This window comes from Aspergillus brasiliensis (genome assembly GCF_001889945.1).
Source record: "Aspergillus brasiliensis CBS 101740 unplaced genomic scaffold ASPBRscaffold_1, whole genome shotgun sequence".
NCBI classification, from domain to species: Eukaryota; Fungi; Ascomycota; class Eurotiomycetes; order Eurotiales; family Aspergillaceae; genus Aspergillus; species Aspergillus brasiliensis.
In genome coordinates this window covers 1,604,790-1,620,193 of record NW_027137442.1, presented here as the reverse complement: position 1 = coordinate 1,620,193, position 15,404 = coordinate 1,604,790, and the positions used below count along the sequence as shown (strand labels likewise).

The following is a 15,404-nucleotide window of genomic DNA, read 5'->3' as shown; positions in this document are numbered from 1 at the left end:
CCATGTCATGGGGACAATTATCATCCTATAATTCATGAAGAAAATGCTTTGGGGTCATCCCTGCATTCCCTATCGTAGGGATGTCCTACGCTTTTGTTCGCAGAGATTGCGCTCGCCACGCATTGTACGGCCACAATCTCCATCATTGCTAGCAAGATATCTCGCTACACAGTCTACAGCGCGTACTCCTGATGAGGCACCTAAACGGGAATCTCTTGCAGGTGGGTGATTCGGCTGTTTTGAGTTGCGAAAGCCCCGTGTACTGATTTCGCAGTCCCCGCTTCCGCTAGATTCAACGAGATCGGAGTCCAACAATTGAGCGACCATGTCTACTCGCAAGTATTTCTTCAGAAATCAGACCCGCCAGATCCCGGGTTGGTCGCTTTGTCAAAGGAGCATCTGTCAAGGCACGATCTACTCGGAAAGTCACAAGATGCCGCGGAACCCATCGCCTTTGACATGCCCGCCCTGCAAGGGCAATCGCTTGATGAGCATTTCTACAAACTGGGAATGGACGCATCGGAGCCGTATCTCGCCTATGCCAAACAGTACACCATGGTCAACTCGCCGGAGAAGCCGCGCAAATGGATCAAACGCAGTGGGTGGACAAAGTACAACAGCGACGGCACGTGGGAAGCGGTTGACGCACCGAATGAGGCTATGTTAACATTCGACACCGAAGTCATGTACAAGGAGCATTCCTTTGCTGTTATGGCCTGCGCTGTTAGTCCTACGGCTTGGTATGCTTGGATATCGCCCTGGTTACTAGGAGAGTCGGAAAACCAGGTCCAGCTCGTTCCGCTCGGAGACCCTTCCAAGCCGCGAATTGTCGTGGGCCATAACATTGGCTACGATCGGGCTCGTGTACTTGAGGAGTATGACATGGCTCAGTCTTGCAACTTTTTCGTTGATACCATGTCGCTGCACGTCGCCGTGAACGGTATGTGTTCACAGCAGAGACCGACCTGGATGCGACACAAGAAGAATAGGGACTTGAGAAATAAGATCGCGACTGAGAGTAATTCAGTTGAGCTGGCGGCCCTACTGGAGAGTAAGATGCTCAGTGATGAGGAAGAGGAACTCTGGGTAGGGAGGAGCTCGGTGAATTCGCTTCGCGACGTAGCGAAGTTCCATTGTGACGTTACGATCGACAAGGCGCAACGTGACTATTTTGGTGAATTTGACAGAGCTGGAATCTTGGGGAAGTTGGAGGAACTGCTTGATTATTGTGCAGCGGATGTTGCGATCACCCACCGAGTGTACAAAAAGGTTTTTCCTAACTTCCTGGAAGTCTGCCCGCACCCTGTCAGCTTTGGTGCCCTTCGACATCTCTCTTCGGTCATTTTGCCAGTGAATGAGACCTGGAAGGAGTATATAGCCAATGCGGAAGCGACCTATCACCAACGCCTTGAGGATGTCCAGCGAAAAATGGTCGAACTTTGCGAGGAAGCTCTGAAGGCCAAAGACTCTCCGGACATCTACATGAACGATCCCTGGCTGCGGCAGCTGGACTGGTCGGGTCAGGAGGTGAAGATGGTCAAGGGAAAGAAGAAGGGCGACCCTCCGCGACCAGCTGCCCGGCAGAAGAAGCCGGGTATGCCGAAGTGGTATAAAGATTTGTTTGCCACGAACACATCAGACATCAACTTGACTGTGCGTACTCGTATTGCGCCTATACTCCTCAAACTGTCATGGGACGGTTACCCTTTGACATGGTCCGATAAATTTGGGTGGACTTTCAAGGTCCCGCGCGAGCTTGTCAAGAATTATGAGAACCAGCCTGTCGTTCTGTGCGATATGTCCGACGAGAAGAACCCCGAATTGCAGAATGACAGAAAACACGTGTACTTCAAGCTTCCGCACAAGGATGGGCCTCAAGCGCGGTGTACAAACCCTCTGGCGAAAGGATACATGCAGTACTTTGAACGTGGGACGCTCTCATCCCAGTACGCCCTCGCCAAGGAGGCGCTAGAGATGAATGCGTCTTGCTCTTACTGGATCAGTGCCCGTGACCGTATCATGGGCCAAATGGTAGTCTACGAGGAGGAAGTGCGAGGCTTGACATCGAGTGGTAAGACAGATCACCGGCTCGGTTTCATTTTGCCTCAGATTATTCCTATGGGGACCATCACTCGAAGGGCAGTGGAAAACACCTGGCTTACAGCCAGTAATGCAAAAGGGAACCGTGTCGGGTCTGAGCTCAAGGCTATGATCAAAGCTCCGCCTGGTTATTCTTTTGTCGGCGCAGATGTCGACTCCCAGGAGCTATGGATTGCCAGTCTTGTTGGGGACGCCCAATTCCAGATTCACGGTGGCAACGCCATTGGGTTCATGACACTGGAAGGATCCAAGGCAGCGGGGACGGATATGCACTCACGCACTGCCCAGATCCTGGGCATCTCACGTAACGATGCCAAGGTGTTCAACTATGGGCGTATTTACGGAGCTGGCGTCAAGTTCGCCGCTACTTTGCTGCGTCAGTTCAATCCGTCCATGTCGGAGAGGCAGACCCAGGAAGTCGCAACAAAACTATATAAAGAGACTAAGGGTACCCGCACGACTCGTCGTATACTCTGTGAAGGTCCTTTCTGGCGAGGCGGGACTGAGTCGTTCGTCTTCAACAAACTGGAAGAATTTGCTGAGCAAGAGAGACCCAGAACACCTACTCTAGGAGCAGGAATCACTGAAGCGCTGATGCGGCGTTTCATCAACAAGGGGAGCTTCATGACATCAAGGATCAACTGGGCCATTCAGTCGTCTGGTGTTGATTATCTCCATCTCCTAATCATTGCCATGGACTACCTCATCCGTCGCTTCAACATCGCCGCTCGTCTAGCAATCACTGTCCACGACGAAATCAGATATCTAGTCAAAGACGAGGATAAGTATCGGGCCGCTCTGGCATTACAGGTTGCCAACGTGTGGACCCGCGCGATGTTCTCGCAGCAGGTCGGAATTAACGACCTTCCCCAGTCCTGCGCCTACTTCTCAGCTGTTGACATCGACCACGTCCTGCGAAAGGAGGTTGATATGGACTGCGTGACCCCATCCCACCCGCACAAGATTCCCCACGGTGAGAGTCTTGACGTCGCGCAGCTCTTGGACAAGAACGAAAAGGCGTTCCTCGACCCTACCATCACCCCCACGTCACCACCCAATCCCCAGCAGTACGAGTACACGCCACGACCGTCAGTCATGTCCGCACTACAAACTTCTCACCCTGCTTTCATCCGCGCTCAGATCTCGAAAGACGACAACGAACTCCGAGACATCATCAAAGAGCTCACAAAACAAAAGTCCACGCTGGCGCCCCCAAATGCACGTTCGCCTAGCAATCGTGCCAAAACCACTGGCTCGGTGGCAGCAGAACCACAAAAGGCCATCCTGATGGACATCGGACCCAGCCTCTACCCAGATTTCAAAAGCCTTCCCCAAGGGAGCCGGTCTCCCCAGGTGAGCTTCAACCGTCAGAACTGGAAGCCGAGACCGTCTGCCCGAGCCTAATGGTCATCCATGGATGGATTCACCCTCTCACGCCCTTCATCATGTTTTACTGTATATATATTGGATGACTTCATCGTTCTTCGAGAACGTTTTGGCCTTTCTTTGTATTTCTCTTTTGGATCTTCTTCTACGAGTTGTATTATGTCGAAAACCGTTCGTGAAGCATTGGGCGGCGTCCAGCGGATTCACGGACCATTATTATATCATCTATGTCAGAGTAATTGGGGTGTCTTTTCTATGGTGGTATTAATCACGATGTATCAGAACAATGTAAATATACAAAACAATCGCAATAAAACAGTAACAACTCGTAAACCGGTTGTTTCTACTTCGTCGCTCCCCTTCCCCAAGCAAAACACAAAAACGAACATGTTCACACCCAAACTATTATCTATCACTACTCTATACTGCTTCCCTAGTCCCTCCTCCCTGGATCAAGCGTATTCCTCCGACTCATCCCACTCCTATCATTCCCCCTCAGCATAGCATCCCCCTTCTTCCCGAGCACCACCTCCAGCGCCTGCACCAACGCCGTCGAATCATACCGCATCCCAAGGGCGACATCCTCTGTCCCGGCAGCGCCAACAATTTTCCTCCCATACAACCGCAACGTCTCAATCCCCATCTCCGCAAGCCGATCCTTATCGACGCGGGGAGTACCCGGCCCGTCCAGATGCAGAACATGCGTCACGTACGCCGAATACGGAAGTCGCTCCTCCTCCTTACCCCTCTCTCCGTCGTCTTCCACAGCAACAGCAACAGCAGAAGGATCCAAATTCAACGGACCCCTACCCCGACTCTCCTCTCCAGCTCTCGTGATAGCCTCGACAAAGTCCGCAGCTGTGAATGGCTCATGAGACGGTCCGGTCTCGCGATCCAGGGAGCCGTTCAAGATAAGGATCTTATGTCTTGCTGGACCGGTAGCGATGGCTTGGCCTACGCCACGCAGAATAATTGAGGGGATGATGGAGGTATATAGCGAGCCGATGCTATATATGATAGCTTGGGCGTCGTAGAGGGATTCAATGACGCGGGGGTTAGCCGGGGGTTGGATTTCCTGGCCGTAAGGGTTGATGTACCAGATGCGAGAGATGCGGGAGGGGAGGTCCTGGGTGTCTGATTTGCTGAAGGAGATGTTTTTGTGGCGGAGCGTGGGGAGGAAGCCTGGGGGGTGGTCGTCGTCTTCGAAGTAGGGTGTTGGTGTTGGTGTTGATGACGATGACGATGATAATGATGAGAATTGGAAGTGGTTATGGTGAGAGTTCTCAGTGCCGTCGGCAAGGAGGGGCCGAGGAGAGCGAAGGGGGATGGCTTCGCAGGGATGAGAGATGCTGTTTTGACCTACAATGATCGTTCCATTGGCGAGAGAGGCAGAGATGTGGTGCGAGAAGTTGGAGTTGATGGCTGGGATTACCCGGACGAGGTCCCAGGGCACGCCGCCGATGCTGCCCAGTAGGTAGATAGCGCTCTCGAAGCTACCGCTGAAAAGGCGGGCTCCGGTGAGAAAGAGATTGCCTACGCTGGCAGAGGTGAAGTCGAAGGTGGAAGTTGGAGGACGGGCACGCTTCAGGATCTCCAGGTTCAGGAGGTTGAAGAAGGAACGGATGAGTTCCCGTTTGGCTGGGGTGATGGCAGCCCAGAGGATGGAGGTACCATCTACGATGGAAAGCCATTCTGCATGAGCGAGACTGGCATCGGCTGGGAGCCGGTGGTTAAATAGAGCTTTGATGGCTGCTCGTTCAGAGTTGGGAGGCGATTCGGGGATCAGTCGGACTAGGCGGCCTGGTTGGGTTGATTAGAGGAGATGTGGAATAGAGGGCATTGGGGGTAGTTGGTATGTGACTCACTGCGCACATCTCCGATACCAGGGCCGCCAAAGATGCGAATCAACTCAGATGAGGAGCCTCCATTGTCGCTGATGGGAATGATGTAGCTAAGGGAGCATTGTTTACTCCCGCGGACGGCATTGAACACGTCGACGAGGTTATTCGCAGCACTGCCTCCGGAGAAGACCACCAGGCCCCGGTTAGGTGTAGAGGCAGACATTATGGGGGTGGTGCTTGGTTCTGAGATATGGGTTGATAGATGTAGACTACTACTAGGATAGTAGCTACATGCTTGTGCGAAGAAGCCACGAATGCCTTATGGCTCGTTCCTTAATGTTGAATGTAGCACGAGACACTGCAGAGTTGCAGCAGGGCAGGTGACGGACGTTCAATGCGGAAGTCCCTTGGAAGTTTGTCTTATCGCCACGGCCCCGCAGAAAAACGGCCACTTCATCCCCAGTGATTGGCTTGACTCTTACTATATTTATCCCTAATGTCTTACATTCTCTTGGATTGTCATCACATTAAAATGAAGCACGACGCTAACTCGTAGGTAATTTACACAGAGATATTTACAACAAGAATAAAATATAGATTCAGAGTCACAGGTCTGATTTCTGGTGGGAAAGATGCACCAGATAGCAGTCTTTTCACGCGTATGCAGCCCAGCCTGAGATAAAGGTCAGCCCTGTACTCAACCTTTGGGGGAAAAGACTGGGTCAAACTTACCACAATAGAGTACAGCAAGATTCTTCTCGTCGGTGGCCTGCTGGATCAGTTCGTTGACTGTTGCTGTCACACTCAGCGTCTTGCTCAGCTTCTTTGCCACGACTGTCAGTGCGCGATCAGCCTCGCTGGGCTCGTTGGTCGACTGTTGATCGTTGGCCCCAGGGATCACAGGAGGACCTCCATCAGCCTCCTGTGCATCTTGTATCCGCTTCATTCGAAGAGGCGATACAGTCCAGCTATACAGTGGATCGTACCGGAGCACATCGAGAATGGTCATGATGCTATAAGACTCCTCGCGCAAGGCCTCCAGCGTAAACTCGCAACACCGTCGGAAGACCCCCTCGGTTTTGCTGATGCCCATGCCATCGACCAGGTCGCGGGTTAATCGGAAAGGAACAACCTCCGGGACGGGCAAAACTCGCCCTTGCTCAAATGCTACACCCAAATCGATATGTACCACTTCACCGGTTCGCTCATCCAGTAAGATGTTATGGCCGTGTCGGTCTCCGAGTCCGAGAACATGGCCCAGGATGGAGATCGCGGCGGTGCTCCGTGTGTAGGCCAGTCGTTTGCTGAACCAATCATCGGGGTTATTGAAGTTCTCCATGAAGAAGAACCTCATGACTGGATGAAAGTGCTCGGTCACCTGCCGGTATGTTCGCACTCTTTGCTCGAATGATCGTGTCTGAACATCTGCAATGTGCTTCCGGGCCATGTTCGGTTTCATGTCCTTCGGGAAGTATCGTTGATGCGCTGGCATCAAGAAATCGTGCAGCGGAATTGTGTGTGGGACGAACTCTATGATTCCTGCATTCGACGTGAGAGGAAGCACTTTGTAGGTGCGAATGCCCAGATTGCGCTGGCGAGTGACCTGATGGTCTTTGAGGAGGCTGCTGACTTGTTCGAAGACTTGTTCCATGATGGCGTCCTGGCGCAAGTCATCGTTTCCTCCTTTGAACTTATGGCCGTTAGTCAGTTGATTGGTCTCAACGGATGTGGACAGCTTACTAGTTGCTTGTAGCGTGATCCGTTACTGGCAATAGCCGTGACAATCTTCGGCGCGCTAACGCCGGAGGCAATGGTAAACTCAGGGTTATACTTCTCCAGCTTCGGTACATCACTGTAGTCACAGTCAACACGTATATCGATCTTCATCGTGGGCGGCGGTAGGCGCTGTGTTGCGGCATCTTTCTCGAGCCGTTCTCCGGTTGAGAGTTTCCTCAGGGGGACTTTGGCGCCACTTCTGTACTTTTCGTTTGGCTTTTCAACGGCAAACCGTACATAGCTGATGTTTGCATTATGCACAGCTACCCAGGTTGGGCCCATGCGTTTGTCGCTCTTCAAACATTCCACCAGCTTCCCAGCTGCCCTGTTCCGAGACAGGGCTGATTGGTCTTTGCCACCTTTGGATTTGCTGCTAGCAAATATTTGGTACATGCCATGATACGGATGCTCGACACAGATACGAAAGATCAAAGCGAAGAGCATCTTTTGGAACTCATCTGAAACATCTAACAGGCGGGAGGTAAGTTGATTCATCAAGGGCGCGAACTTCCGGCTTGGGACTTGATTGAGATACTTGGAAACCGCCATGTTTCCAATGGTGCTGGAAGATTTATCCAGCCATAATGCGCAGAACCGGAGCGCATCATTGTTAAAGCTTTCGCTCTCTTTCAGGCATATGAGGTAATTCTCCAGGCACTGTTGGAGGAAGGCCTCGCGACTGCGCCGCAGACGCTGATATTCACGATCATCAAGATCAAACCACTGCTTCGTTTTCGCCCGATGGTATTTAAGAGCCTCCTTTTCTTTTCCTTGGGCCGACTTCATCATTTCCTCAAGTGCGAGTACCTCCCTTTCTTTACGATCGCGAAGTTGCTCTATCCGCCTAAAGTCTTCTAGCCCGTCTGGATTCTGTAACTGTCGGTCGCAGAACATGGCAAACCCATGGTAGACCCGACCAACATCTTCGCCGAGCGAGCGGGTCTTGAGCTCCTTGACAGCAGCAGACAGGTAATCTTGAACGATAGTATCCGGCTTTTCCAAACGTGCCTCTGCAACGTGGTGGCCCTGGTAGACGTTAAGACTGACTTTGGTGAGGATAAGAACTTGTGACATACCAGAGTTACAAGAAGTTCTGCACGGCTTATCGGAATCGCTTGTTTATGCAGATCATTGCGTTCCCTAAGCTGCTGCAGAATTTGGATCGACGCTGCCATCTCTCCTTGATCCCATAAAACGTTGGCCAGATCAAACTTCGCCGCACCTTCGATGTTGATACCTAGGGAGTTGCAATTATGGGCGAGCTTTGAGAGACAAACGGCTGATTTCAACGAGGCCTGTGAGATACCATGGTCTCGCGCCACTTTAAGTGATTGACGGATGACCTTGACTTCCAGTAATTGCGCGTCACGATCACTAATACTGATGGCAGACTTCAAGAAGTCTTTATTCTTGATCGAAGAAAACAAAGCCTCATGGCATGTCAATATCTCGCCAACATCATTCACACTGCACAGGTCAGTTTCCGATTGAAGTCATCATGTTGTAACGGTCCGGGGGACCTACCTTGTTGTCTTAAGCCAGGAATCCCTTTTAACCATGCTTTGCCACTGGCTGTTTACGTCTTCAGTCGATGCAGAGCTCAGTACATCACAAACTTCGGTCATAACACCTAAAGTCCGCATCGCTGTGCGCAAGGATGTTGCTGAACGACTGCTGCTGGTCAATAGATCCAAGCTGGACAAAAGACACTCATCAATAGAAGTAAACACATCAGTCAGCGTTCCAGATATGTTAAGACTTTGGAAAGCCCGAAAGACGGACACAGAAGGCGAAGGGCTCAATGGGGAAACAGGTATGTCCCATCGTCGCAGATCTTTTGCGGTTTGCAGCATGCTATCAAATGAACCCGAAGTATCGCGAGAGCTACCCGAGATGGCGAAGACGGAATTGGCAATCCCTTGAAGATTTGTAGAATTGAGAGCTTTCAGGACTCCATGAACATTTGCGCTTTCCCCCATCTGTATCTCGCTATCGTAATGCGCGCTCTGGAACAACAAATTCTTGAACCCTGAGCTTTCGTGCTCAAGTCTGTCCATAACAGCCTCCAACGACGAATCCTGCTGGATGCCATAGAAAAAGTCCGGATCGTCTATTTTTCGGAATATCTCATGCAGTATCTCCGGTGCCGCTTCGTACTTCGCAACAGAGGAGCGACGTGAGGTAGAGGCCATGCGTGATGCAGAGATTTCCAAGAAAAGCAGTCCTGTTTTGGGCAATCGGCACTTATTGGCAGCCGAAGATGCTTCCGCGAAGTCAACATCAAGCCACTCGTCTCTTTCCACTATGGTTGACTCCTCTGGTCTTGGCTGATTCCTTAGATAGAGGATGCAGTTTATCACGAGCCGCGCATGAGGAATGGTCTGGTCGTTGACTTGCCGTAGCACTTGTCCGAAAATTTCCGAAATTGACTTGCGAATGTTCACTTTCCCATCATCTTCCGCCAGCAGGACATCATGAAGGATGTATGGTAGAATTTGAACTGCTAGGTCAGGTATAACACTTAGTATGGTGCGCAAAGGTCCGATAACCGGATCTTCGGGAGCTGAATCCGACAGAAACAGCCCGACACTGCGAGCGAATTGTCCAACTGAAACATCGGGATCCCAGATAAGGGTAGTTCGGCTTTCTTTCACTGAAGCTGACACGGGCATGTCCGGGCATTGATATGGGCTCCACGTGAAAGCCTTCAAAAGAGAAGAGGGCACTAATCTTCCGCAGGGTTCAAATTCTGGGGAATTCCCAAGATTGCTGACAATGAGTTGCATTGTACGTTCAACAAGCCCGACTTCCAGGTGGCTGCTATTTTGTAGCATACTGCATAGTGCCAGGAGTATGCTAGCCTTGGAGCGATGAAATTGATTCGGCAGTGACTGGGATGATTGGACTTTGAACAGCTTCGGATCTTGCTCTCTTAGGAGGATGTCACTGATTTTACCCGTAGTAGCAAATGCTCTCCCGATAACCCTAGCGGCCCAAAGCTTATACTCGGTACCAGGGTCAAACTTTTCCAAAGTTTGGCAAATAGCGACAGCATGAGACATGACAACCTGATCGTCACCGGAGGCATTTAGACGGGATTCGGGGGATTGCTTGCTCTCGGTGCATAACAATGATATGACGTGATCAGCAATTGGGCCACTTAACAGGCTTGCTCTCGAGTTTTGGTCTTTGAGGACTTCTAGAAGCAAGTCATACTCCTCTTTACTGCCTTCCGAACTGTCGCCCGCAGGGTTGATGCCCTGTGAAGAAGCAACCAGACGTCTGAAGAGCTCATGCTTCTCAGGCTTGAGCCCAACGGGTTCATATGCTGCTAGGTAGACCTCAAACCACTCGAGAAAGAGCTTTATCTTCGCTACTACCGTTTCGACTAGACCTGGCTGAGCTGTCTCTGTCGGAGGAGCAATTAGGAATCGTCTGAGCGACAAGAGTGTAGTGACCGCGATCCCGGCCATGAGACCCGGGTTGTCACATAGATAAGCCTTTCCTGCTTCTAACAGATACCAGAAGATACCCAGTGTGTCTTCCGCACAAAAGATATCAACCAAATATGGTCGGAGGGCGTGTATCATCATCTCAAACGGGTAGTCACTCAGCATCACGGACCCGGCAATACTCACAAGTATTCTGATTCTTCGGATAACAGAGCAAGCGTGTAACGAGCCGAGGGCGGGGTGAATCGATTCTAAGAGCGTTCGACAGACATAAGTTGCCAAAGTGGGCGTCCATATAGTCCCAAGGTCATAGCCACTCCGCTTGCAGAGAAATTCAAGCTCGTCCAGGAGATAACGCGCCCTAAATGAAGGTTGTTGGTTTGCAGGCAACACTATATCAGAAGCACTCTTTTCAATTATACGCTTTAGGACTGCATGCGGATTCTTGAAGCCCTCACGCTTCAGAAACGCTCTCTCGACCTGTTCGTATTGGTCCAGGGTGCCAAAGAAAATTGCTATCATTTGCGGGAAGTGAGCTTCAACCAGAGACACGAATTTGTCGGTCCCTAATAGCTTCTTCATTCGGTTCTCCACTCCTCTTGGTTGACTTCCGTGTGCAGGAGGAGTACTGATATCCCATGCTATACTGTACGCCTCTGCCTTGCAAAAAGAGTTCACTACAAGGTGTTCGAAAGGCACATCAGTGCAGGCGGAAAGCTTCGTTCCCTCGGTTTCATTTGCACGCATCATCACCTGCCCGATTATCTCATCTTGGACATCTATAAGCATCTCCTTAAGGCTTCTATACCCAAAGACGCCGAAAGGCATGCGCATAACGGATTGTTCTTCAGTCCAAGTGTAAATGATCTGGGACGAAAACAGTCGAAACAGTTGCTTTGCATCTTCAAGACCAAGTGTTTGTGCAACATCCCGTAGGCAACTTTCAGCATAGCGAAGTGAGTTGGGGACCTTGGCAGCGGTCTCGAACATGTGATATATGCTTCTCCGGAGCAAGGTGTGCCACCTGGAAGCGAGACGAGCTAGAATAACCAAGCGCAAAGCGATGCCTTCATCCCAATCCGAATCTCGGGGAAGACTGTCCAACACGTCGTCTAGGATCAGATCATGTTCCGTGAGAGAGTACTGACCGAAAAGTGAAGGGATGAGTTCACCAGCATAGAATTTAGCTACAGCGTCCCCTTCTCGAATGATCCTGAACAGACTCGTTCTAGGTGACGGGCTGGATGAACCGCTTGAATATGTGATGTTGTGAGAAAGTAAGTCACTCAAGAGCCGTGTAAATTCGATCAAGACTGAAGTGGATGCCAATTTCTTGGCTAAAAGTACTTCGGTGAACCATGTGTATATATCGTTTGCTGAAGCATGAAAATCGTCGTCCTCTGAGCCAGTCCACATTTCAACAAAGCTGCCCATCATGCGCAAACAAAGTACGTGAGAGCTTTCGCAGCGCTCCATCTCGTATGATTGCAAGCATTTCTCACCAAGATCTTCGAGTATCCTTAGCAAAGAATTTCGTTCAACTCCATCACATGCACATGCGCGGTATACATGTGGTAAGAAATTTTGTGCCGATAGAATGTCAATCTCGTCGAGACCAGTCAGATAATCGATGAGATCATCATGAAAGGAATATTCAGAAGAGGCGGAAGAAGCATGTATCCTCTGAAAAGTGGATAAATAGATGGTGATGCTGCGCTGTAAGGTGGCAATATCTTGAAGTACCTGCGATGCTTCTCGGTTTTTACTGAGTATATGCACGAGCTCTGTCGATTGGTCATAGGTTGTAAGGATGGGATCATCCAAATCCATGGCTTCCTCGCTGTTCAAGAGTAATAATTGTTTCTGCTTTTCCCGGTAGCTTTCCAGTACATTGGCGAGGGGGGGAGCCAGACTGGACAGAGCACCTATGAGAGCCGGACTGGAACGAGGGAGGAATGCATTGGGCACGAGCAGGGGAGTTAGAGTTATCAAGCATGCCTGGATAAAGACGGGTTCTCGAGAAGCGAGGAAAGTACACAGCTTCTCCCAAAGACGCCGATTGTTTTGTTGTATGACGGACACACGATTGGCAGATTGCTGAGGGAGACATGCCATATATAATGCAATAGTAACACAAGATGATGTGACTATTTGCACTAGGTCTACTGTTATATGGTGTGTTTTGTCTTCAGAGAGTGCTTCCCAGGTCTGTAGAAGTCCCTCAACTTTGGCTTGCAGCAGGTCGAGAGCAACATTGTCACTAGAGTCTTGTCGAGAAAACTTCTCCAGAGCTAGAGTCTCTTGCGGGTCCCAGTATTCGGCCATATCCAGCATCCCCTGAAGGTCAAAGATATAATTGAGGAGCCGTTTGTTCTTGAGATAGAAGTGCCATCCTCTGGAAATGAGTCCTACCGGCCCTATGTAACGGGCCTTGGGTAATGCAAAAGGCCTGTTGGCACATGCAAAGAGAATGTTCAGAAGGTCTAGGGGACGTGCAAACATAGCAACTTGGGCTATCTGTAACCGATCGGCCAGCGAACCTATTGATACAGGTGAGCAAAGGTGATATGAAAGCAGCATTGAAAAAAATTTACCGGTACCCCAAGTTTCCCTCAACCAGGAACAAATTCTATTGGAGGCATCCGGTGCTAATCCCGGGTTTATCTGCGAGGTGATCCGAAGTATTGTCGCCCAAAATGCCAAGGACGAATCCGAGATAGTCGAGGAACCGTTCGTATTGATTGATGTCAGCATGGAACTTGTTGCTTGCGCGACTATTTGATAGTCTAGAAGACTACGCTGAAGTATAGTGTTTAGTAAATGGCAAGCAGCTCTGGCTGTTGCTTGAGAAGGGGAAACACGAGCTGCCAAGTCCCATGCGCCCTGCCAGCACTGTTTCAGCAAATCTGAGCTTGCTTCAGGACTACAAGCAATGCTGTTTGGATGCCTTGTATTAGTCACAACTTGATTGAATGCCGATTGATAACCTACCTTGCGATCGCTACCATCGTCCAAGAAGATATTATGCCACTATCATCCAATATATGAGGAAGCAAACGCTCGAGCAGAGAGAGTTTCGACTCGGCAGTGGCATAGTTTCGAGGGAGATAAGGTATCAGCTGAAGAGCGCAGAGCCTCCTCATTCCAGAAGACACCGTTGAATCACGGAATATGTCGTCTATACGCGACGCGACGCGCTGTCGTTTCGTCGCAGCCTCTCCAGATGTAGGATGCGGTGATGGTCGATGGCACAAGTCATCTGATAATTCGAGCAGCTTTGCTATGACCCATAGCGTCGTCCAATTATGTTCAGACCTGGCACTTTCGAAGCGAGGCCATGCTGAGCATGTTTGGTGTTCTTCTGAGCCGCTGTGATGAAGTATTAATTCATCCAGCTGTAAAATCTCCTTCTCAGACCGTTTGGTATACTCTGTATACAGGGTTTCCAGGAGATCTTCGATCGCCCGTGTAATCAACTCTGATGGATCTCTTCGGGCGGCATCAGTCAAGACAACCGCACAAAGCATGACAGTGACGAGCATTTCGTCTTTCAGTCCTAAGAGCTTGGTTGCCCAAAAGCGTCTAATTGCCGGCATGAGGTTTAGAAGCGATGACCTTGCAATTTCAGATTGATCAAATAAAATCTTCATTACCACCGTGTTTACGCTAGCAAACGCAGCTTGGTGCCCACTCCCAGCAATGGTTGACGACCCCACAAACTTGGTGAGCCCATTAAGAATACGCTCGGCTGCGTCCTGAATCGGGGCGCTTGGGCTCCCGACCAAAAGTTGGATACAGACAACAGCTTCCGTTGCCGCATTAGTGTCACCTTTTGGCTTCTCGCTCGCAGTAGGCATGGGTGTTGACCTGGCCGGCGTGGAGGTCCTGCCTCCAGTAGAGATATATCCATCCAGAAAGGACGAAGGCCTTTCTCGAATTGCAAGATCTTCCTGATCAGTGTGAGCACTTATACTCTTCAGGCAAAAGTCCACGACTTTCTCCCATTCAATAAGAGCAAGATGCTCGAGGTGGGGAGGATGGCGGAGAAGCGTAGCCAAGCATTTGGCGTAATCCACACTCAGTACTTCGAAGAGCGAGTCGCTTCCACGGCCCAGGAGAGTATCGGTAATGTGATCAATGATTGCACGAACAGACTTCGTACGCAAGTTGCGCAGGAAAACATCCACAGCGGTTCGCAGGACAGATGCACAGGATGACAAGCGAGTAGCAGAAGCTCCCTTAGAATGGGATCGGTTGTATAGAGACTTTTCAACCGACACGAACCGGAACAATGACTCAAAAATCTTGTGGCAGGCTTTGTCATTCAGGGAGTTTCTAGATGTATGCGAACATGTCAATAGCTGTTCGACTCCACTGCATACATACGGAGCAGCACGAACTCTTTACATACAATTTTGAGTTTCTTCTATTTTTCAGGAGTATATGCTTTAGATCTAGTCTGAGTCAGAACCGCAGTCAGGGAGTCCGGTATATTTGCAGGACGAACCAGCAAGCCCATCTGAGCGCTCTCTAAGCTTCTCCGAACCCAGGAGCGCAATGGCCCCATCTAAGGTAATGTCGCCCATGATAGATGAAGGCGATCGGCAAGTCAAAGAGAGCAGAAGAGCTACGGAATTGGCAGTGATGCCATACACGGATTGTGACCGTCTAGTCAAGTCATCTCAGGGACACCAGGGGTCAAGTGGGGAAAAGGCCTTGAGAATCATCAATGATCCAAGAACCATTATCGGTTGGTGTTTGGATGCTCCGATGCTCCGAAAGTCTTTCTTTTTTGTCCAGTGTACGGCGGGCGGTAAACGAGGAGGAAAGTTGAGTTGAGCTGAGAGCT

The 15,404-nt window shown here is 50.3% G+C and overlaps 3 protein-coding genes across 3 annotated transcripts; 1 reads left to right on the top strand and 2 right to left on the bottom strand.

Moving 5' to 3' along the window:
* Positions 1–43: 43 nt before the first annotated feature.
* On the top strand, positions 44–3,504 carry ASPBRDRAFT_113949 (DNA-directed DNA polymerase gamma MIP1; the record flags this gene model as incomplete). The annotated part of the gene is made up of 2 exons (XM_067616778.1): positions 44–221; positions 275–3,504. The coding sequence occupies 2 exons, from the start codon at positions 44–46 to the stop codon at positions 3,502–3,504; spliced, it is 3,408 nt and encodes a 1,135-aa protein (XP_067484595.1).
* A 415-nt stretch (positions 3,505–3,919) lies between these two features.
* ASPBRDRAFT_113700 (gluconeogenesis factor YvcK family protein) lies at positions 3,920–5,550 on the bottom strand (the record flags this gene model as incomplete). The annotated part of the gene is made up of 3 exons (XM_067616761.1): positions 3,920–4,216; positions 4,253–5,286; positions 5,352–5,550. 3 exons carry the CDS (start codon positions 5,548–5,550, stop codon positions 3,920–3,922), a joined length of 1,530 nt encoding a protein of 509 aa, XP_067484594.1.
* Positions 5,551–5,980: 430 nt separating this feature from the next.
* On the bottom strand, positions 5,981–15,141 carry atmA (DNA-binding protein kinase TEL1; the record flags this gene model as incomplete). The annotated part of the gene is made up of 9 exons (XM_067626509.1): positions 5,981–6,000; positions 6,060–7,017; positions 7,068–8,129; positions 8,180–8,570; positions 8,628–13,095; positions 13,150–13,490; positions 13,547–14,890; positions 14,967–15,009; positions 15,063–15,141. 9 exons carry the CDS (start codon positions 15,139–15,141, stop codon positions 5,981–5,983), a joined length of 8,706 nt encoding a protein of 2,901 aa, XP_067484593.1.
* Positions 15,142–15,404: the final 263 nt, after the last annotated feature.